General features: G+C 40.9%; 1 protein-coding gene across 2 annotated transcripts; it reads left to right on the top strand.

Annotated features, from left to right (window-relative positions):
* Nucleotides 1-780: 780 nt before the first annotated feature.
* ERLIN2 (ER lipid raft associated 2) lies at nucleotides 781-19,778 on the top strand. 2 transcript variants are annotated; one of them, XM_089537637.1, is made up of 12 exons: nucleotides 781-859; nucleotides 4,057-4,178; nucleotides 5,148-5,229; nucleotides 7,866-7,912; nucleotides 9,765-9,826; nucleotides 10,061-10,186; nucleotides 10,368-10,441; nucleotides 10,945-11,003; nucleotides 11,567-11,658; nucleotides 12,716-12,805; nucleotides 15,821-15,900; nucleotides 17,178-19,778. In XM_089537637.1, the coding sequence occupies exons 2-12, from the start codon at nucleotides 4,072-4,074 to the stop codon at nucleotides 17,364-17,366; spliced, it is 1,008 nt and encodes a 335-aa protein (XP_089393763.1). In that variant the 5' UTR covers nucleotides 781-859; nucleotides 4,057-4,071; the 3' UTR covers nucleotides 17,367-19,778. The 2 variants fall into 2 exon arrangements, with proteins under 2 accessions (XP_089393763.1, XP_089393762.1); XM_089537636.1 differs by having other exon boundaries at nucleotides 842-918.
* Nucleotides 19,779-21,879: the final 2,101 nt, after the last annotated feature.

Genomic DNA, 21,879 nt, shown 5'->3' with positions numbered 1-21,879 from the left:
AGTGCCACCTCAATCACACTCTGATGGTTCTTTGCCACTCTTGTGCTGGTTTTTGTCTCTGAAATATTGGAGGGTATGCTGCTAGCCCTATAATGGGCACATTTCCTGACCCTCAGTTAAGAGGCATCCTTTACAATAAAGGACAGCTGGCAAATCTAACTTGCATCTTGCACCTGAGGAAGTAGACAGAGGTCTACGAAAGCTTATGCTACAAATTAATTTGCTCACATCTCAAAGATGCTACAAGGTCCCTTTGCATACTGATATTCCAGAGTAACAGGACTATATGTCTCTGAAAAAACTGATATTAGCGATGTGAAAATCTTCCACTTTCGATTCCATTGAGTTTCCAAAAAATATTGCCTCTGTTCTGATGCCATCCTTTCTTTGCTCACATTGGGAACTTGGGTCTTTCTTCTAACAAGGGAATTTGTACATATTTGCATTTGTTGTTGTTGTGTGCCTTTAAGTTGTTTCTGACTCAATGGATTTGCATGCTGACTCAGAAAGAAGAAGAAGAACTGATGATGATGATGATGATGATGATGATGATGATGATGATGATGATGATGATGATGATGATGATGATGATGATGATGATGGATTAGAAGAGTATGCATAGAAAAGAACTACTGTACTGTTCTAATCAAGCAAACTCTCCTCCACTTCTTGGCCTGCTCTCGCGCGGCCCCTGCTGGTCGTCGGCGGTAGTGGCGCGGCTGTGGCGCCCTTGTGGGCGGGGCGAAAGCGTCCAGCAGCGTTCGAAGCAGCAGCAGCTGCGGCGTCGAGGGTTGATGACGTCACGAAAGCGACTACCCGGAAGTTGCGGCGAGAGCGCGAGCAGGTGGTGCAGGAGGCGGTGAGTGGAAGGGGCCACGTGCGGCGCTTTATGCTGGGCTTCTCTTCCTCCTCAGGAGGGTCGGTCTCCTTCTCCTTCCTGCCTTCTAGAATTGCTGTGACTCAATGCTGTGGCATCCTGGGATTTGTAGTCCTTTGGAGGCACCAGGGCTCTAACTAATGGCTCAGTGCTATGGAAACCTGGGATTTGTAGTTTGTTGGAGCATCTCTCTTTAACTGCCTTGGGCTGAATTCTATGGGATTCGTGGTTCTCTTTAACAGCCCTGACTCAGTGTTGTGGCATCCTGGGATTTGTAGTTCTTTGGGGGCACCACAGGTCTCTCTAACTAACGGCTCAGTACTAGGGGAACCTGGGATTTGTAGTTCTGGTGACTTTAAATGCAGTGGCTAAGTGCTATTGAAACCTGGGATTTGTAGTTCGTTGGAGCACCTCTCTTTAACAGCCCTGGGCTGAATCCTATGGGATCATGGGATTTGTGGTTCATTGGGAGCCCTAGAGCTCTCTTTGACTGTCATGGCTCTATGCTATGGGATTTGTGGGTCTCTCATTATGCTGTAGTATCATGGGATTTGTAGTTCGTTGGGGGCACTAGAGCTCTCTTTAACCGCCACGGCTCAATGCTGCGATATCCTTTCCAACAAGAAGGCTAAGTATCTCACTGAACTACAAATCCCAGGATTCCATGGAAGCTAAAGCGGTGTCAAAGTGGATTGTTTCTGCAGGGCAGATTACATTTTAGATCTGAGAACTGTTGAGAAGTTGGAGCATATACTCAAACCTCTATTCTATGCTGGCTCCCATATGGAATGCCTCTCCTTCATTTTGTGTACGTTTATATCCCCCCCCCCCTTCAACTGGTGCTTCCCAATAAAAAGAACGCAGTTAACCTCAAAGAAACCAAGGATGCTTTCCTTCCAACCCAGTTATGGGGTCATGGGATCCTGGAAGTGGAAGGAACCCTGTGGGTCATCTAGTCAAGTGCTGCTTAAGTTATTATAGGGCCCAAGCAGACAGGCCAAAATAAAGCTGCTTTGGGTCACTTTGGAGGTATGCTGTTTAAATGACACATGCATCTTAAGAGGCCAGAAGCTGCACTAAAGCTGTTCTCCAGACCTTAGGACTGGAGCGTGGCTTTGGCATGGCTTTTGAACTCTTAGGACTCATGCATCATTTAAACAGTATACCTCCAAAGTGACCCAAAGCAGCTTTATTTTGGCCTGTCTGTATGGGCTCATTGGACTCCCTGGCTGATTGTGTTGCCTCTCTTAACGTTGTGTGGCTTGGATTGTTTGTGGGAGTCGTCTATGCAGGCATTTGAATACTGTGATTGCTTTTGGCACACTCATTTTTGTGACAGAGACTGTCTTCAAAACAACGCGTTGTGGTCATCAGATTTTGGACATCTTTGAAAGATACTGGAAATATGGATAACAGAGTCTAGTGGAAAGTTCATTCCAGAATGACTCATGGAGTTGGACTCTGTTCCCGGGGCACTTGAAGTATCCTCTTAAAGCCCTGGGAAAAAAACCCTGCTCATTGCAACATGTAGCTAAATGCAGTACTCCTGAGGGATGGCTCCCCAGTCTGTCCAAAATATTTCCAATGATGAAGAACTCACCACTTACTGAGGCATTTTGTTCCACTAGTAAACATCTCTTGCCAAAGGAATTTTCTCCCAATGTTTAGCCAAACCTAGCTTCCCCATGTATTGGTTATAGTCTAGCCCACTAGAACAACATGCTATAACTGCATAGTCTTCTGTACTATCTTCTGGTAAGTAATGGTTTTGTTTTTGCACAAATGTTGTTCACTTGTTCAGGCCTACACTAGACCAATTTGCCAATGGTTTGTTTCCTATATTAAGAAATGTGTGTGAGAGGCCTGATACAGACAGGGCAAAATAAAGCTGCTTCGAGTCACTTTGGAGGTATGGTGTTTCAATGATACATGCGTCCTAAGAGTCCAGAAGCCGCACCAAAGCCACGCTTCAGTCCTAAGGACTGGAGTGCAGCTTTGGTGCAGCTTCCAGACTCTTAGGACACCATACCTCCAAAGTGACCTGAAGCAGCTTTATTTTGGCCTGTCTGTATAGGGCCAGAGAGAGGTGGTACCATTTGGATTTTCTTCTTGCTGTATAGCTGCATTGCAAGAACAGCTCCAGAAGTTGGTATGGCCCTCTTGTTTCTGGCTTCTTAGAAATACCGTGGCTTATAACAGTGTTTCTTAAAGTGGCAATCCCTGGACTTGTGCTAATCCTTGAGCCATTGGTTGTGTCTCCAGGATGTTTCCAGGAAAGAAAGAATTTCAGTGGTTAGAAAGCACCATTGGAAAAAAGACATTGCTGATCCCTGAGTTCAGATCACTTGAAAAACACTGGTTTACACCATAACAGATAGCTTAGGTAGAGCACGGTAAGACGAATGAATGACTTGAAGACAGGATGAGAGAAGCATTCCCCCCAATAATACAGTCTCAGTAGTAAAGTATGAAAATCTGTATGCATCTGTTGGGCATAATTCTTCTTTCACTACACTTCTGGGAGGAAGTTAAAGGGTAGTACAGTACTCAAAAGCAGTAATTTCTTAACTTTGGTCCTCCAGGTACTTTGGACTTCAATTTCCAGAAGCCCCATCTACCTTGGCCAATAGTCAGGAATTCTGGGAGCCATAGTCCAAACATCTGGAGATCCAAAGTTTGGGAACCACTGCTCTAAAGCATTTGGTTTCCTAGGTTTGGTGCTCTCCAGATGTTTTGAGCCACAGCTCCTAGAATCTCTACTAAGTGGAGATGGTGAGGGTTGTAGTCAAATGTATCTGGAGATCTTTGGATAGGTGACGGGGGAAGTATTCCAAAACCTTATTCTTTGTCCTTTGGGAATCCTGTTCACCCACATTCTATTAGTGCCATCAGGTAGTGCCAGGCTTTTATGACAAGCTAGCCAGTTCTTTTGTGTTCTGTTTGTCAATTTATAGAAAGCACCTGGCCTCTGGCTGCTGGAATGCTAGGCAAGATGGAATTCATCTGATAGGGCAAGGGAACTTACTGACTAATCTCTTTCTGTATCATGAAGCAGAACATCCTGTGCCAAAAGGTACAGACAGAATAATGGGACTGGTGTCACACAGAGCTCCAGAATATTTGGGACTAATTGTTCTTTCATTCTCTTTCTCTTCCTCCTTTTTCTTCCTCTTTCCCAGGTTATACTCTCAGGGATGACTCAGCTGGGTGCCATAGCAGCTCTAGCTGCCAGCCTGGTGGCAGCTGCTCTATTTTCTGCAATACACAAGATTGAAGAAGGGCATATTGGTGTTTACTACAGGTGCGTGACTCCTTGGAGTGACTTGTGGTGTCTGCCTGTGTATAGGTTGATGCCAGCACTCCTTCACATCAGATTTGGGGAGTGTGTTGTTGTTGAGTGCCTTTAAGTTATTTCTGACTTATGGTGACCCTGTTGTGGAGTTTTCTTGGCAAGATTGGGGTTGCCTTTGCCCTCCTCTGAAGGAGAGAGAGTGTGACTTATCTAGGGTCACGCAGCGGGTTTCCACGGCTGAATGAGGATTTGAATTTTGGCCTCCCGAGTCTTTGTCCAATTCTCAAACTACTACACCACTCTGGCTCTCATGTAGCCCTCCAAAATGTTGAAATGTATTTATTTATTTAAAGTATTTGGGCATCACCTCCCAACTCACAAGGACTCCTAAGGTGATGAGCAAATAAAAAACAATTAAAACAAGACAAAAATAAAAAGCATTTTTAAAACACATTAAAATGCTATTTAAATTTCCTAAAAGTGGTCTAAAAATCCTATAATTCAGTTTTAAAACAGTTAAAACAGCAATTTCAGACATTGACTGTTGTGTGAAACAGCATTGTTTTGGCTGCCCATTGGAAGCTTCAAAGAGATAGCGCCAGCCTAACTTCCCTGGATTAGAGTGTTCCTCAGCTGGGATACTGCTACAGATAAAGCCTTGTTATGTATACCCACCAACCAAACTTTAGATTGGGATGGAGAGCCTGTGGCCCCCCAGATGTTGTTGGACTCCAGATCACATCAGTACCAGACAGTATGGACAGTGGTAAAAGATAACATTAGTGTTCCTGCATGATCAAGAGGACTACAGGTTCCTTAGCCCTCTTCTAGATAATGAGGAAGTGGGGGATCGTATAGTAGTGGTCTGCAGACGGTTCAGAAGTCAGTATTTTTAATGTCTTATACTGTTATTATTCTGGACAAAAACTGCATTACTGTGATTTCTCTGCTTCTTAATTCTTTTTAAACCCCCCACAGGGGAGGGGCATTATTGACATCCACCAGTGGTCCTGGCTTCCATCTTATGCTGCCTTTCATTACCTCCTATAAATCAGTACAGGTACTTATTTTTTATGACTTTTGTAAAGGCGTACATACTGCTCTTAATAGCTGTACCCAAGAAGTCTGGGATGCAGTTACTGTCTCTTTTTCTATTACCTCCTTCAGATTTTGGGCCTGAGAAATGTTACATTTCAAGTGGATATTATGAATATTTATATAGTGTTAAATATTTTATTCATCTGCTTCTATAGTCTGTATTTTTGTATAAAGTTCAAATGAGTGTCACTGAACCTGAGATGGATGCCTAGGAAAATAGATAAATTATATATAGTCTTTCCTTCATTTTTTTGGAGGATGATGCATATTATATCTTGCTGCTTGCTACATGGAAGATGTTCTAAAGTGCATCATGAGTGGCTGTTAATTTTATGGTGAGCCATTTGTGAACAGTGAATTTGCTGTGCATATCTTGTCCTTCTCTTTGTTCTGCTGCAAGCCTGAGGAGGCTTGGTCTTGATATACCTGAGGAGGTGCTTTACATAAATAGCTTTCTATATTACCACACTGAGTGATCCAATGGGAGAAGGAGTGGGTAAAGTGCCATATTGCTTTACATTTCCTCTGTAGTCATAAAGACTTAAGGGGTACGTCCTTTTCTAAAAGGGAGAAATTAAAGTATGTTTGGCAGCACTTGCCAGATCACCTTCCTCATATTTATTTCTTATTATTTAAGTCTTGCATCTTTATTATTATTTTGTAGTACCTTATAAACCATTTTAAAGACTTTAATATGCTACAAAACAATAGTTATAGATGATGATGGCATTCAATCACATTTGTTAACTGCTTGATAATGTTGGTAGCATTCACTTGCAGTTATGTAGAACTGAGGATTGACCCATTAGTTGGTTGATCAAATAGTACAGATTGAATCTTCTTCATCTGAAATACTCAGGATCAGAAATGTTTTGGATTTTGGAATATTTGCATATGTATAAAGAACTGTCTTGAAGATGGGGCCCAAGTCTAAACATGAAATGTCCCCCTATTCAGTAATTCAATTCAAGATGTTTGTATACTTATTTATAAGACATCCGAGTTTCTTTCTCAAATTATGTAAAAGTTCAAAGCACTGTACAGGCTTTTACAGTGTTTTATTTTAATATTTTGTCTTGACTGATGAATATCTCAGTGAGCTAAAGTGTGCAATACACAATAGGCTCCTTTCACGAATTTTGATATATCTGAGTGGAATGTGGGAAGGCTGAATTTCAGCCACCTTCGTAGGGTGACCATAATGCGAGAAAGCTTAGTAGCCTGTCAATAAATGTAGGAAAAAAGAATTATCGTCTACTGTGCCATTTAAATGACAGTGTTGTAGTGTGAAGCACACAATGAACTGTTTCACATTTTGGCCATGTAATGAAGATACCCTCACATGTTCTGATTCCATCCATCACTTTCTAGTTCATGATAAACATGATGTGAAATATAGTGGGCAAACCATAGTTACTACTGGCCATAGTTTTCCTCCAAACCAGAACTGACAGCCACAGCTTTAGCTTCCTTCTCCTCGCCCCCTTACTGGTTCCACATTAAAGTTAGTGATATGTGTCATTTCTCCAGTTCACATGATCCAGCAAACTACAGTTGGCCCTCCGTTTTTGTGGGGGATCCATTCCGGAGCCCCCCGCACAAAAATGGAGGCTCGCGCATATTCAAGCCTCATAGGCTTGAATGGGGCGCACCCCTGTGCGTATGGCCCGAGCACATGCACCATTGGAAAGAGCACAGGTTGCCACTCCACGGATATTTAAGGTCACAGATCTCAGCTCTGCGAGTTAGGAGCAGTGACTGTATACTTACTGCAAAGCAAGGAATGAAGTTGGGATATATTGGAGCAGAAAGAAGGAAGTCCATGAGGCCAGGGCATGTTTGTAGGTATTGCCAGTTTTAGTGTTGTCATTCGCAGGCTGAGATTTACAGTTGCCCCTCTGTTCTCACAGACTTGAGCTCCATGGTCTTGAATATTCGCAGAGGGGCAACCTCCGTTATTTTCAATGGGGCGCGCCTTCACAGGCACACGCCCCATTCAAGCCTATGGGGCTTGAATATCAGTTAGTCTCTGTTTTCGTGGGGGGGCTGGATCTGTAACGGATCCCTCGCAAAAATGGAGGGCCAACTGTAGTTCGTGTTGATTTCACTCCCATGCAATTGTTCTTCAGCTGTGCATGATGTTTCATCTAACAGTACAGGTCCCACAATGCAGCTGCCCTTTACCCTGTCTTAAATTTGTCTCTGAGGCCATATGACCTTTTCCCTTTTCTTATCTGAATGGAAGACTATGTCCAGCCCTGTTGTCAAGCAAGGCCTTCTACTTTTTTCACAAGTAGATTGAGCTCTATTAAACACGTTGGACAAGTTTGGCTTGTGGTTTTTTTGTTGAGCAATCTTTGGAGAAGGGATGAGTGGGGTTGATCTCCAGTTCTGATAAATGCCATAAAAGTAAGCTGAGATAATGGATAGAGCCAGACAGTTGCAGTTGTATCAGTTCTCTGGGTTGTGGGAAAGGGAGACTGGCTATGAGAATGAGATTGAGTTTTGCCACCACACAGCAGAAACATTGTTTGTTCTGCAGGAGCTACATTCAATCTGTACTGTTCCTTACAAATCCTTTTGCTTTCTCTTTCCTAGACAACGTTACAAACGGATGAAGTAAAAAATGTCCCATGTGGCACAAGGTGAATTGTGGCTCCACCAGTGAAATGATAACCCCTTTGCCCTTGCCCTTACCATAGTTTGAGGTAGTATGCAATCTTGGACTTTGCTATCACAAAGGGGTCTGCATAAATAACATAGGCAGTTTTTGTTATTTCTGTGAGCATGATTCCACATAATAGAAGTAAAAAGCATCTCTGTTTTCATGGTTCAAGATCTTGACAGAAGAATCTTTCCAAACAGATGCCTTATGGTTCCAAAACACACTGCAAAAATAATCCAATTTGAGACCGCTTTCACTAACCTGGCTCAATGCTAGGGAAATCTGAGAACTGTAGTTTACTGAGACATTTAGTCTTCTCTGTCAGAGAGCTCTGGTGTCACAACAAACTACAATTCACGGGATTCCCTAGCACTGAGCCAGGGTAGTTCAAGCAGTCTCAAACTTTATTATTTTTGCAGTGTGTTTTGGACAATGATGTTGTACCTTGATTTGTAGTTATGAAGGTGATTTGAATCAATTAAGTTTATTCTTTATTCATTTGTTAATTAGTTACATTTATAGTCTGTCTTTCCTTCAATGAGTGCTAGGCTTTCTGTTAGCCATTTTATAGGACCTTATGGTTTCAAACTTTCCTGGCTGATTTTTGCAATGCAACTCAACACAGACGTGCTTTGTTCCTGCATATGGGGAAGTTTGATGGCCTTGTGTTTGGAAGAAGCTGAAAAGTGCTTTGTACTTGTAAGATGATACCACTAGATGGCATTTTTCTCTCTCTCCACCCATTCTTAAACTTCCCTTAGCAGGTAATTTGTTTCTGAGTGAATCTTCTTCCTTGGGCAGCCTGTGGTCTGACATACTCTGAGTATCCAGCAAAATAGGCACCTAATTTGTTAAGACAAATATTTGGCTGAAGTTCTAAACAAATATTTTGATTATGAGTTATTCTAGATGTACATATCTTCATCTCTTGGCTGTTACATTAAGGAAGGATAACTGGTCTATAGGAAATTTACAGTGTAACGTTAATTTTTGTTCTCAAAGCAGCCAGAAAATGAGCCTGAATGAGTAAGAAATGAGAAACCTTTTGATTTTAGAGTTTGTTGTGATCACCAACATCTCATGAAATATTCCATGAGTTTTGAAACCTTGCAGGAAAAAAGTGCATTTATATTTAATTGTTCATATCAAGAATGGGTAGCCTGCAGCCCCTCAGATATTTTGTTGACTTCCAACAGCCCCTGGTAGCATTTCAAATCGTCAGGGATTGCGGGTATTGAAATCCAAAACAGCTGGAAGATAGTAGTTTCTTGTACCTTCAAGTCAACTTACTGTGACCCTAAAGTGACCTTATCACAGGGTTTTTCTGGGGCTGAGAGAATGTGACTTGCTCAAGGTCACTCAGTGGGATTCCTTGGTTTAGCAGGGATCGAAACCTGATCTCCAGAGTCATAGTCAACACTCAAGCCACTACATGCTGTCTCTTACCCTGATTTTATACATGGCACTATTTTATATACCTTTAAAAAAGATAGCATATGCTTCCCTTTAAAGCAGAGGTAAAGCAGAGAGCATGATTACCCACTGTAAGCTAGGCTGGTTAATGGAGGTTGCAACCCAGTAACATCTAAAGGACTACATTTGGCCACCTTTGCTTCAGGTCAGCTCTGTTTTATGAGTCTGCCATCATTTTGCAGGCAGAATACAACTGGTGCTGTAAGAGAGAGATCCTCTCTGTTTTGGATATCCCATCAATTGAATTTTGACAGTCAGTCTGCTGGATATATCTATTTCCCAATCAAGCTGTTGCTGTCTTTTGTGCTCATCAGATGTCTTGTCAAATCCTCACATCTCTTCACTCTTTCCTTCTGCAGTGGGGGAGTGATGATCTATTTTGACCGAATAGAAGTTGTAAATTTCCTGATTCAAAGTGCTGGTGAGTTATCTTTTTTGTCACAATGTCTTCTGGGGTGTGGCATGAAGGAATATGCCAGAATACTTGAAGCAGGTTTTTACTGTGGTGAATACCTACAGTAGTAATATTGTTGAAGTGTGATGCAGAGATTGGCAAGTTTTTACCCTACTCCTGACTCGTGCCAATATTCATATGAAGAAATGGACTAATATTTACGGACTAATCTGACCCCATGTGTGTGTTTTTTCTCAATAGTGTATGATATAGTAAAGAACTATACTGCAGACTACGACAAGGCTCTCATCTTTAACAAGATCCACCATGAACTCAACCAGTTCTGCAGTGTCCACACACTTCAGGAAGTCTATATTGAATTGTTTGGTAAGTGCTAATGCCTTTATTATCCACATCCAGCATGGTGTGTGTTCTCCTATTTTATGGTGTGGGGGCAATGATTACAACAAGGTCTCTCTACCTTAGAGGTCTATGAGACCTGTATCACCATGCTTTGCCAGCTTGATGCTACACTCTCTATTTAAATGTTGGTTTCATACCTTACCAGATCAGATTGATGAAAACCTGAAACTGGCTCTCCAACAAGATCTAACATCCATGGCCCCAGGACTCATCATTCAGGTAAACACAAATGTATCAGGAATCAGGCAGTCATCCAAATCTAGAGAAAGGGGTGGGAAAATAGCAGTTAGGTTTAATATGGTCCCAATGCCAGACATCAGGGTTTGATCTTTTGGGGGGCTATAATGAAGTGTGGGCAGCAGATACTTTGAGTCTCTTGCTTGTCCACCATTAAATCTTCCACTCCCAATTCTACAAGCCCATGAAGTTTAGTGCATTACAAGGAGTTTGGTGTCCCATAGTGCCAACCAGATAGCAGGACTATTTCTTGTTATGGGCATCCGGCCTTCCAATAAATGACTAGGCTTTCTTGTGCTGCTTTAGAGTGGATCAACCTCACTGGTTGCTTACACAGGGATTCTTCCATGAACTTGACATTAGGTCACACCCCTGATACAAGATAATACTGTTAACACTGATTGTGTTTATTATGTGCTGCTCAGTAGCCACTTCCCTCATCTCACCCGACCCATCCCCACCATCCACACTTTCTTTTTGTCCAGGCAGTTCGAGTTACAAAGCCAAACATACCAGAAACAATTCGGAAAAATTATGAACTCATGTAAGTGGAACTCTTTCTTTTGCTACCCATATGATTAAGGGGGAGGGGGGCGGGATTGCTATCTAAGAATCATAGAATTGGGAGGCAGCTTTTGAATCCAGGTTTAGGGATCTCTTTGATGCTACATTATCCAAAGAGTCAAATGATTTTATATATGGCATGGAACTGTTTCTCAAATTCACAAACAGCAAACAGATTCCATATAAATAACCTGTTTCTTACAGTTCAGGACTTTGCTCAATTTCTAACAACAACAACAAAATGAAAGAAATCATTTTTGAAAGTACCATTTGTTGCTATATTCTTGAAGTCTTGTGTGAAAGAACCATACATTTGGTTTTGGAACTGAAAAAAAGACTCCTAGGGTGAGAATGTGCTCAGAGACATTCTGTACTTTAATCCCAAGTGGCTCTTGAGGTTCTGAAAAAAACGCAAAGGAGATCCAAAATGTTTAAAGTCTGTCGATCCCTCCCCACCTGCACCCTGCCAAATCAAGCATCTTTCACTTGGGGGCATTTCAATGTGTTGATGTTTTACTACCTTGCCTGTTTTGATCCCTCTAGGGAAAGTGAGAAGACAAAGCTATTGATCGCAGCTCAAAAGCAGAAGGTTGTAGAGAAAGAGGCTGAGACAGAGCGGAAGAAAGCTCTCATTGGTCTGTGTACAGTTCTTGCTTCCATATGTGAATATTTATTTAGAGACAACAGATAGTGAGAGGTTGTGTAGCACATAAGCACAGGTTGAGTAAAGTGTATGAGAAACATAAATGAATGTCTTGTTTTGACTTGGGTCCCATTTCCAAGATACTGCATTATGGTTTGCAAATATTCCAAAATCTGAAAAGAGTCCAAAACACTTCTGATCCCAAGTATTTCAGATAACGGAGACACATCCTGTAATTATATATGTAATCCTTTGCCCAGGGAAAAGGCAGGGCTCAATGTGAAATAAGGATCTACAATAAACAAGGAGGTAGATGAAGAAGTGGTGAATGGTGCCAAAGAAACTATGTGGACTGCACATAATTTGAAGTGGGAGAGTATGAGATTTTAGATTGTAGGTCTCTTCCCAGGCCAAAATGATATGTGTCATTCCCAAACTGAATCTATTAGGGCAGAGGACAAGAGAGTTTGGAGTGAATTTACTTGTGAGATAAAACAGTTACGTGACAAGCAAAGGCATGCCATGGTCTGGATAAATGCATATAGTGTAATTTCAAATGGAAATCCTCACATGTAACAAGGGAAACAGTTTAACAACTGAGAGGTTGTTGTAACTTAGTTCTTTCTTTAGGTTTGCAAGACAGGCTTAGCAGACATTAACCATCAGCTCTTGGGGTGAGCATCCATGCACAGAGGATGGATATGTTTGATCATGAAAGCTTTTGGCACCTAATTGACTTTTTAAAAGCCCTCACGTGTACATAGTTTTAATTTTTTTAAAAACTATTTTAACATTTAAAAACTTTTTTAAAACTTTTAAATTGTTTAGTATGTTTTTAGCCTTTTAAAATTGTTTTAATTATTCACAAGGTTTTAAATCTGTCAGATTGCTTTTTTTGTATGCCATTCTCAGATCACTGGATAGACAGTGGGATATAAATATTTTAATAAATATTTTTGTTAGACGTCTCTGTGCAGCAGGAAATTTTAATAGCATTGACCATCCATGCTGTCTCTTGTGGTCATGCTGTTTTTATTTTCTCATTGCAGAAGCAGAAAAAATTGCTCAGGTGGCTGAGATAACATATGGACAGAAGGTGATGGAAAAAGAGACTGAGAAGAGAATTTCTGAGATTGAAGGTGAATAGCAATCTATTTAAGGTATTTCTATTTGTCCCAAGTTTTAAAAAGCAATCATGAGTCCTGTATCACCTATTAAAACATGAGCTGGCATGGGCTATAGCCCTCAGTAAAGGACATCCTCTCAGAGCTAAGTGTGGGTAAAGTGGAACTCTCTCACATGTGAAAAAAGGTTGAAAAAAGAGTATTATTAAAGATTGCATCTTATACATAGGTTGTGTGACTAGAAATGGGTGAGTGATACTGTGTTCTGTCTTTTGAGATTTAAGTACATTGTATAATTGAGAATCATTTTCCAAACAACAGCGTCTTCTGACTAGTTCCATTTCCCCATACCCCTTGTTCCATAGCATCAGAATTCCTGCCAATATAAAGTGTTTATTAATGATATTTTCCTTACATATGTTTTGATTGTTTCTGCAACCAGCATTTTGTAGACCAAAAGAAATATATCACATGTTTCAGCTACCTTGGTTAGTAATGCACATGTCGGTCTTTGTACATGTGCTCATTTCACTGCAAAATCAAGACTGAGAATACCTGCTTTTATGAGCCATGCCTGGATGCTTGCTTTAGTTATATCCTGCCTTTCTGCTTTGCTCAAGGCAGTAATAATGTGTATATATCCTGTTCTGTTGCAAGGGCAATAATCTGTGATGATAAAGAAAGCAATTGGCCCAAGAGTATCATGTCTTAGACTAGAAATCTGATCTATGAAGTCCTATCACTACTAACAGAGAAATTATATTCTATAGTGGAATATATGCCTGGTGTGAAAATAAAATCCCCAAATTCAGTCCCATTGGCAGCAGGCTGGAACATAGAGGCTTCCTTAGCCTGACGACGGCCTGTTACAGACTGCCAAAATAAAGCTGCTTCCAGTCTCTTTGGAGGTATGCTATTTAAATGATGCATGGGTCCTAAGAGTCCGGAGGTCACGCCAAAGCCACACTCCATTCCTAAGCACTGGAGTGCAGCTTTGGTGCAGCTTCCAGATTCTTAGGATGCATGCATCATTTAAACAGCATATCTCCAAAGAGACCCGAAGCAGCTTTATTTTGGCAATCTGTAACAGGCCCAAGTCAGTATTATGTATTCTGACTTGCAGCAGCTCCACTCTGGGACTGAATGTGAAGGCTGTGGCTGTGCAAAGCATGTACTCGGCTGCTTAGCTGTGGCCCATCCCCACAGCTATAGAGCTACTGTTGCTGCCAGTCAAATTATTCTGTGAGCATGCAGTATTGCTGAGAGGATTCCCCCCACATCCTTGTCATTCCTGTTGTCAGGCAAATTCCTGGAGCTGGGAAAGGCCCTACTAAACTGCCTCTAAGCATCATGTCCTTCGATCCAGTTAGGTTCATTAAAGACCCTATCAAACCCTACAGCATCTCACTGAGGAGCCAATTAGAGGTTTACAGATCATTAGCCTGTTCCCAGCTGAGCTTGGGTAGTTTTCTTGCTCATCAAGGCATGTTGCCAAGCACCAGGCCCTTGATGCAACTCCTGTAGGAGTTGGAAGGCCCAGCATTACCCTAAGTAGAGAATTCCTGGCTTTGTTTCAGACCCTTCCAGCTGCTTTGCCAAGCCAACTGCAGTGTACTCTTGAACTGCAAACACCCTCAGCTGTTGCGGATTGTTGCAGCTGCCTTCTCAGTATGTCAGCAGAAATGACCAGCTAACACAGTTTTGCATTTTGAAACAACATAGTGCAAGTTGAAGAGGGTGTTCAGAAGGAAGTAGGTGTTTTTCGTTTTTAAAAAAAGCAATTTTGCAAGGGTTGGCTTGTAAATTAGGCTTTCTACACCAGAAGAATCAGCAACAGTAAATGGTTTTGCAATCTTACTGAATAACTTGCATCATTTTGTGACTGGTATTTGGCGATTTTAAATAACTGGCTGTGCTTCTCAGTAATGAAAATGTTTGTGAGAGAATGGAAGACTTAGTATAATGTCTTTCCACACTCTCAGAACAGTAGATGTCACTTGCAGTGGTGCTTCCCACTTAAAGAACACTCAAGCCCATTTTTAGTATAAACCCCAATTTGCAGGTATATTAATCTGGTTTTTCCCTGCTGATTTGCTTTTGGAGAGAAGCTGGCTTAGGGTCTTTTATATCCCTCAGTCTAAATCATAAATGGGCAAAATGTGCCCCTGGGGCCGTTTTCACCCTTAAGGATGTTTTTGTGGCCCCCAGTACCTAGTAATTCCCAACTCCCATTTTCCTAGCCAAAATAATGTGGAATGCTGCTCCTCTGTGAGCATATATTTATCTTTTTTAATAAGTTGAAAGAACTTGTTGCACTGTTTAACATAAAACACACCTGTTTTGAGAACAGGATTATGGTTCCCCTTGGGGGTTTTTATTATAATTTTAGCACTCCCAGAGCATAAAGTGAGTACCTGGATTGGAATAAAGGCGGGATATAAGAAAATAATAATAATAACAACAACAACAAGGTGGCCCCTGGATCTGCCACAGCTGCCCACCTTTGCTCTAAATTGTCTTGTATCTGAGTTTTCAAAGAGCATTTTCTTCTGTGCTGCATGGCATAACATTTGTATTTTCAATAATAGTATGTTTCAAGCCAGTCTTGGGCTGGGCTGGGCTGGGCTGGGATGGTGGCAGTTGTAGTAAAACTGAATTGTAGTAAAACTAAGTGTGATGTGCCAGATTGAAGACTGTTCTCAGATGTTTAGGCTTTGGTTGCACTACTGTTGTTAGAAGGAATGAAGGTTAATGAGATTCAGTGGCACCAAGGCCAGCCTCCCCTCTGTTTCCTTTCCTCCTCTTTATCTTTCTCTCACTACTGGACATTAATATACAACAATCCTCAATTTTATTCTCATTGTTCCTCTTTTCCTCTCTCAGAATGAATGAGCCAGCTGGCATTTGCAAAGCTTCAGTTGAAAGAATGAAAAACATGTGTCTGTTTCAAGAATATCCCCCCGCCGCCACCGCCAATAGACCTGTGACTTCTGAGTTTGGAAGTCTCACTTTTCCCCTTTCTTTTTGCAGATGCTGCTTTTCTTGCCAGAGAGAAGGCAAGAGCAGATGCTGAGTGCTACACTGCCTTGAAGATGGCAGAAGCCAACAAGGTGAGGAGAGTGTCAAGCTTTCCTATAATAGTCCTTCTCCTAGACCTCCAGATTGTACTTGCATTTTCCTGCAGAAATGAAATGCTCAAACCCATTACTTTTAGACAAGAGTCTCTGCCTCAGATGTTGATATCCTGAGATAAGTTACTACTAGGGTGAACGTCTCTGGATTATATCTATTCAGTCTGTAGGTGGTGCTCATATGATTTCAATACCTATCGAACAATTTGAAGAGCTGTTCTTCATTAGTTGGACACCATTGTATTTATAATTGGGTTGTTGTTTTTGTATGTACAAATCCATTTTCCTATATATAAATCCATGTGAGGAAGGGGACTTTTTAAGAAGCATCCCTCTGTTTCATGCAGAGGAAATGCCTCTTTGTAGATGCTGCCTCCGGTCCTTCGAGTTAATTAAAAATAGTGTAATTTTTCTTCCCATAGTGATTTTACTCTTCTGCTGTGCATACAAATTTAATTGAACTGTATTTATTAGCAGCCCTGATTGAAAAGTGAAATGATCCCATTGGATAGGATACAACACAAATTATGTCTTGTGTTTCCTTCAAACAACTGAAGGTGAAATATATGACTCCTCTCTTGTTTAGAGATTCTGACTTGCCCAAGGTCACCCAGTGGGTTTTCATGGCTGAACTAGGATTTGAATCCTGGTCTCCCAGAGTCCTAGTCCATTACTCAAACCACTGTTCCTCACTGGCTCTGGCTCCTATTTACTCCTTACAAAAATTCTGTGAATGAAGGCAGCCTGCGGGAATGTCTTACCCTTTGTTTCCCAGGGAGTTTCATGGTTCAGTGAAATCTAGAGCCTGTATCTCTCCAATCCCAGTCTGTCAACTTAACTGCTACACCACACTAGCTCTCGACCCTATTACTTCTAGTTTTGGCCATTACTGTCTCATCACATTGCCAGTGAATGAGTTAGGAGCCATGTTCCATCTTCTCAGAATGAGATACTCCATCTCTTATAGGATCTGCTCTAGATGGGGCTGCTTGGCAGCTCATATCCTGGGAGGGATCCTTCACCTGAGCTACCTGTGCCTTTAAAAGACAGCACCAGCTGGAAAAGCTGAGAGAAAGCTCCAAATACTGTGCACTAGCATGTTGCTTAGCCGTGCCACCACTGAGACACAAGCAATTCCCTTTTATATTTCTGATATCTATGTTATTTTCAGTCTGTTGTGAGCCCTCTTGGACATAATTTGAATCTGTAATGGTTACCCTAATTCTGAACTCCTGGTGTGCTCCCTCTTCCTGCAGCTAAAACTGACTCCAGAGTACTTGCAGCTGATGAAATACAAAGCGATTGCCTCCAACAGCAAAATCTATTTTGGCAAGGACATTCCCAACATGTTTATGGACCAGGCTGGAACTCCCTCTAAGTCGTCAGATGGATCCACCGAGGAGCTGAGAGATGAAAACTGGCTAGGAGCAGGGGGAGATTTGTGAATCTGAACTGAGCCATTGGAACAGCTTGAGCTTCAGTCAAATGAATGAAATTGATACCTAGCCACTCTCCTCAGTGTGATTTTTCTCTTTTCTAGGATGTTGCAGAAACCCCAGTTTTGTACTGAAAAGGCAGACTGGAAGCACCTAACTGTTTAGCTTCCTGACTTCTTTCTCGGCAGTCAAATTTGCTGTCATTGTTTGCTTTTGTGCACATGAAGGAACAAAGAAGCTAGAAAAGCACTCCCATGATTGACTCTGCAGCAACTTCAATCAAAACTTCTTGGTTCATTGGATTTTTGTAATTAGAGGAGGAGAAACTCTCTTGCTAGAAATGACAACATCCTCTGGCAGTTGTACGTAGGCTACAGTTAAAGTCCAGTAGGTGGATAATAAGTATTTTCCCAACCAATTCAAGAATCAGAAAGAGGTTTTTCTTTCCTCTTCTTTTTAAAAGTTGGATTTGAGTGTTTGCTGGGACCCGTCTTGAATAGGAAGCACATCAATCAAACATCCACTACATACTGTACTTGGAATATTGAGCATGCTGTCCAATTGTTGGATTTCACCTGCAGCACATATGCTTATCCCACCCTGCCCTCTGATAAAGGTGCTATGTTTTGAATTTTTTAAGAACAACAAAACCACATACACTACAAATTCTACATGTGGCATGATGACTGAAAGCATTAAATACCAACACACTAAAGGCATGTCCAAATGGTACTTATTTTGAAGTGCATCTACAGAATACATCTGAATCTTGATGTCTCTCTTCTCCTTTAGTGCTGTGATAGGGATGGCCACCAGACCTGTATTGGAAACCAGAGAGCGCCAGTTACTTCTGGGTTGCAGGCCTCTTTCTAGGCCAGAGAATGCAGTTAGGGAAGACTGGATTTAGGGGTGGAAGTAAAAGTTTACTCTAGGGGGGAAAAGGAAGAGATTTAGAGCTTCAGTAATTATTCCACCTTACATTGCACTTTGCTATATGCATGGTCTTTAGGCCAGTAAGATCTCCATCCAGATTTTTTCCCCTTCAGATGTCACCTTAAGCTCATATATATTGTAGATCATGTGTTTAGTCATCAAGATACTTCTGAACAGTTGTATTCAGGGTACGAACCCTTGAAGGCCTTAAGCTCTAGTGTAGCTATACAAAAGGGTCACCAAGTAGACTTAGTGGCAAAGGCCTTCTTCCTTGAAGTGTGTGGAGCTGTTGGGAATTTCTCGTTCAAAATCAGCCCTGCCTAGAATTAAGATAATTTACTGGTAGTCATTGCATCTTGCATCCCTGGACTTTATAATAAACATGCCCTGATGGGTCATTGTGTGAGTAAGACTGAGATGGGAAGGAGGCTTAAGCTGTGCTCCTTAAACCACTTACTACTACTGCTACTTCCAGCTGTAGTTGTCTTCCACTACGAGGCCAGCACCAAGCAACAGCAAAACTGGGAAGGTATCATCTTGCTAGATTCTCTACTGAATACTTAGCATCTGCATTATTTGTCTCCTACTTTAAAATTGTTTTGCCCATGCAGAACAAGCATCATCCAGAAGCTTTCTCCTTGTTTCTTGATATCTCTAAATTCTCATTTTCCCAACTATGAAAGTGGAACAGTGTCCCCAAAGTGTTAAGCATGTATCTCTGTAAAATGGGAACAACCGGTTATGAGTCATTTTGTCAGCTGTGCCTTAGATTTGTTTCTGATGGTTCCTACATTGCAAACAGGCATCTCTTTTAACTTTTATTTCTTTTCTGTTTGCTTTCTTACTTGTGTTTTCAAAGTGCGACTAGAATTCAGCCCCCAATATTCTTTTGGAGTAAAATCACTGCTGATATTCCCAAGGGGGGAAGGTGTGTATCAGTAAAAATGAGCATTATTGAGGACTTTAAAGTAAAATGAACAAACTGGTATGGCTATAATGCATGAGAAATCCCCTGTTTTGAAGGTAGGGAAATGTGTTCTGTCCTGTGTTAACATTTACAACAGGCATCCTCTGGATGCTGTTGCAATTCAGCTTTCATTGTCTGACCTTTTGGCTATTTGGGTTGTGGCTAATGGACACTGGAGTATTCTGAAAGTTCACTGTTTCCTTGTCTCTGATTTAGTTTTAGGCTTAGTTAGCTCTTTTTCATACTTATGAAAGATATATGTATGAAAACTTCATACAGATACCTAGTATAGCAAGGAAAAGACTAGATTCTATCCCCAATCCCTGACACCCTAGTTTTATGTCAGCAAATTCTTAATGCATTTTAATGGCACAACCTTCTCTCATATAAGATCTCAGAGATACAGGTTGGCTGACATCTATCAGATTTTGGCCATTCTTAACCAGCCTTGCCTGCATTTAACTGGAAACAAAACTAAATCATGCAGTAAGGATGAAACATAACAGGTAATAAGGGATACAGGGGGGCGGGGGGGGGGGGGAGAAAGTGTTTTGTAAGCAAATGCTTCCATTAAGGTGCAGTGTTTTTTACACTGAAGTAAAATGTGGACTTATTAAGAAATAACTGTTGTGGACTGTTATAAACCTGTGTGTCTTGCATACCAACCATTGTTAGTTCATGCTGCTCTAGATTGTTTCTCCAGATGCTACAGACAACTCCCATAACTCCTTTCCTTTGGCAATACTATCTTGGCCTGATGGGAGGTGGATACTAGCAGTACTATTGAGGAGTACAATATTCTTAATCTTGTGTCTTTTCAGATCACTTGAAATGACAGCAGTAGTTGAAGGAGTGTTATCTGTTTTCCCTTTCATTTTAATTGTTTCCTTAGTTGAATTTAAGGGTAGCTCATCCCTTGTCAAGTAAGTTGTGCATTTTCTCTGTAATGTGAGAAATGCAAACCATGAGACATCCTGTTGCTGCATGCTCTTGCAAAATCAATGTAAATTTGTGAGTGTGTGTTTTTCTTTTCAAAAAGGAGTGCCAATTAGTTTCTGAAGTGTGTGGAACGATTTAAGGATGTAGGCACGAACTTTGAGAATGTATCTGTGGTTTTTCAAATGGGGGACGTCAATGGACACAAGACAAACCCTCACACTGAAAAATATAGTGTATACTAAAGGGTATAAAGGGGAATGAATCCCCAGAAAATCAGTTTCTCTAATAATATGCTTTGCTTCCTCCTTTTACCACACCCCAATCCTTCTCTAGTCAGGCAGGACATACTAAGTTTCCAGACAGAAAGTGGAGAGAGTTGGTGTGGCTGCAAAGTTGGTCACTGGGATTAAGTTGATGCTGTCAAGGCTGTCCGGTTCTTAGCATCAGAATAAAGTAAGCATTGAAGATTTGGCTAAGCTTCTACCTCTTCTTCAGTCTTGTTCTCTTGGATCAATTCATCTATTTCTCTAGTTGAGTGGTTACTTGTTCCCTTGACCATATCCAAAGCTATCTGATTATGTTTATCAGTTTATGGTACGGAAAGTTACTTAGGAGTGGCTTCAGTTTTGCTAAAATGGAATAGGTGTTAGGCACTGTGAGTCTCTAGGTTTTCCTTACTTTATCCTTCCTTTTGAACTTAACATCTGAATTCCATATTCTTTTTGTTCAGTAGAAGAAAGCCAGCATTTTTTGGACTTTCATACATCGCAATTTGCAAATAGTCTTGTGCACATAGAATGTAAAAATGAAGTTGGGAGGCATTTATGTGAGACATGGAAACAACAACACCTAGAAGATGATCCTTTTTTTCCCATTCTGAGAAACATTTGGGGGTGTTTTCTTTTCAACTTGAGCTTTTTTAAAACTAGCAAACTCAATTCCAGCAAAGCCAAAGTGTATTATATAACTTTTTTATATGACTCTGCTATAAAATAATTGGTTAAAGTAAATAATCCTTTGGTTTTGTTTTGTTTGTTTTTTTACACTAAACAAAATATAAAAACCACTATTCAATAAAGAACAACAAATATTAATGTGAAAAAACAAGATGTAGATTTCTCCTGTTAGGTACTGGAAATGCAACTTAACAAGGAGAAATGTTTGCAGGTTTGTTTGTTTTTAACGTGACCGTGGCTTTGTTAAAATGAGACTCTGCTGGATGCTTATTGTTTGGGCTATGATCAATTAACTTTTTTATATTGCCTTTTGTATTTCCGTTGAATAAAGTTGACACTATTTCCAGTGAACAAATTTTGGAACGTGGATTTGAATGTTTTCTCAATGGCGTATCTTGCCAAACCAGGCATCAGCCATTCAGATATGCTGCTCTGTTGCCAATCTCTTGGATCGTTCGTTTCATTTGAAATTGTGTACCTGAAATTAAACCAGCCTGTTATGTTTCACAATATTTATTGTAATGACTGAATAAACCATTCTTTTTTCCTTTTAGGATTAGTACTAACATTAATGATTGGTGTGATGTGGGGAGAGAGTATAGGGAGCAAGGCATATTTTTCTATGCATACGGTTGGACTTGAATGGATTCAGGTGGGTTGCAAAATAACACTGTAGTGGTAAAGGCACACAACAACAACAAGTAGAAAATGCTGTAGGTGCTCAACA

Source organism: Sceloporus occidentalis, unplaced genomic scaffold (assembly GCF_023333645.1).
Source record: "Sceloporus occidentalis isolate IW3139 unplaced genomic scaffold, rSceOcc1.0.p SCAF_9, whole genome shotgun sequence".
In the NCBI taxonomy this organism is placed as follows: Eukaryota; Metazoa; Chordata; class Lepidosauria; order Squamata; family Phrynosomatidae; genus Sceloporus; species Sceloporus occidentalis.
This window is presented reverse-complemented; position numbering and strand designations above follow the sequence as displayed.

Coding starts and splice junctions, on each gene's coding strand:
- ERLIN2 (XM_089537637.1), top strand. CDS start 4,072: ATGACTCAGCTGGGTGCCATAGCAGCTCTAGCTGCCAGCCTGGTGGCA. Junction 4,179..5,147: donor CATATTGGTGTTTACTACAG/GTGCGTGACTCC, acceptor AACCCCCCACAG/GGGAGGGGCATTATTGACAT. Junction 10,442..10,944: donor CCCCAGGACTCATCATTCAG/GTAAACACAAAT, acceptor CTTTTTGTCCAG/GCAGTTCGAGTTACAAAGCC.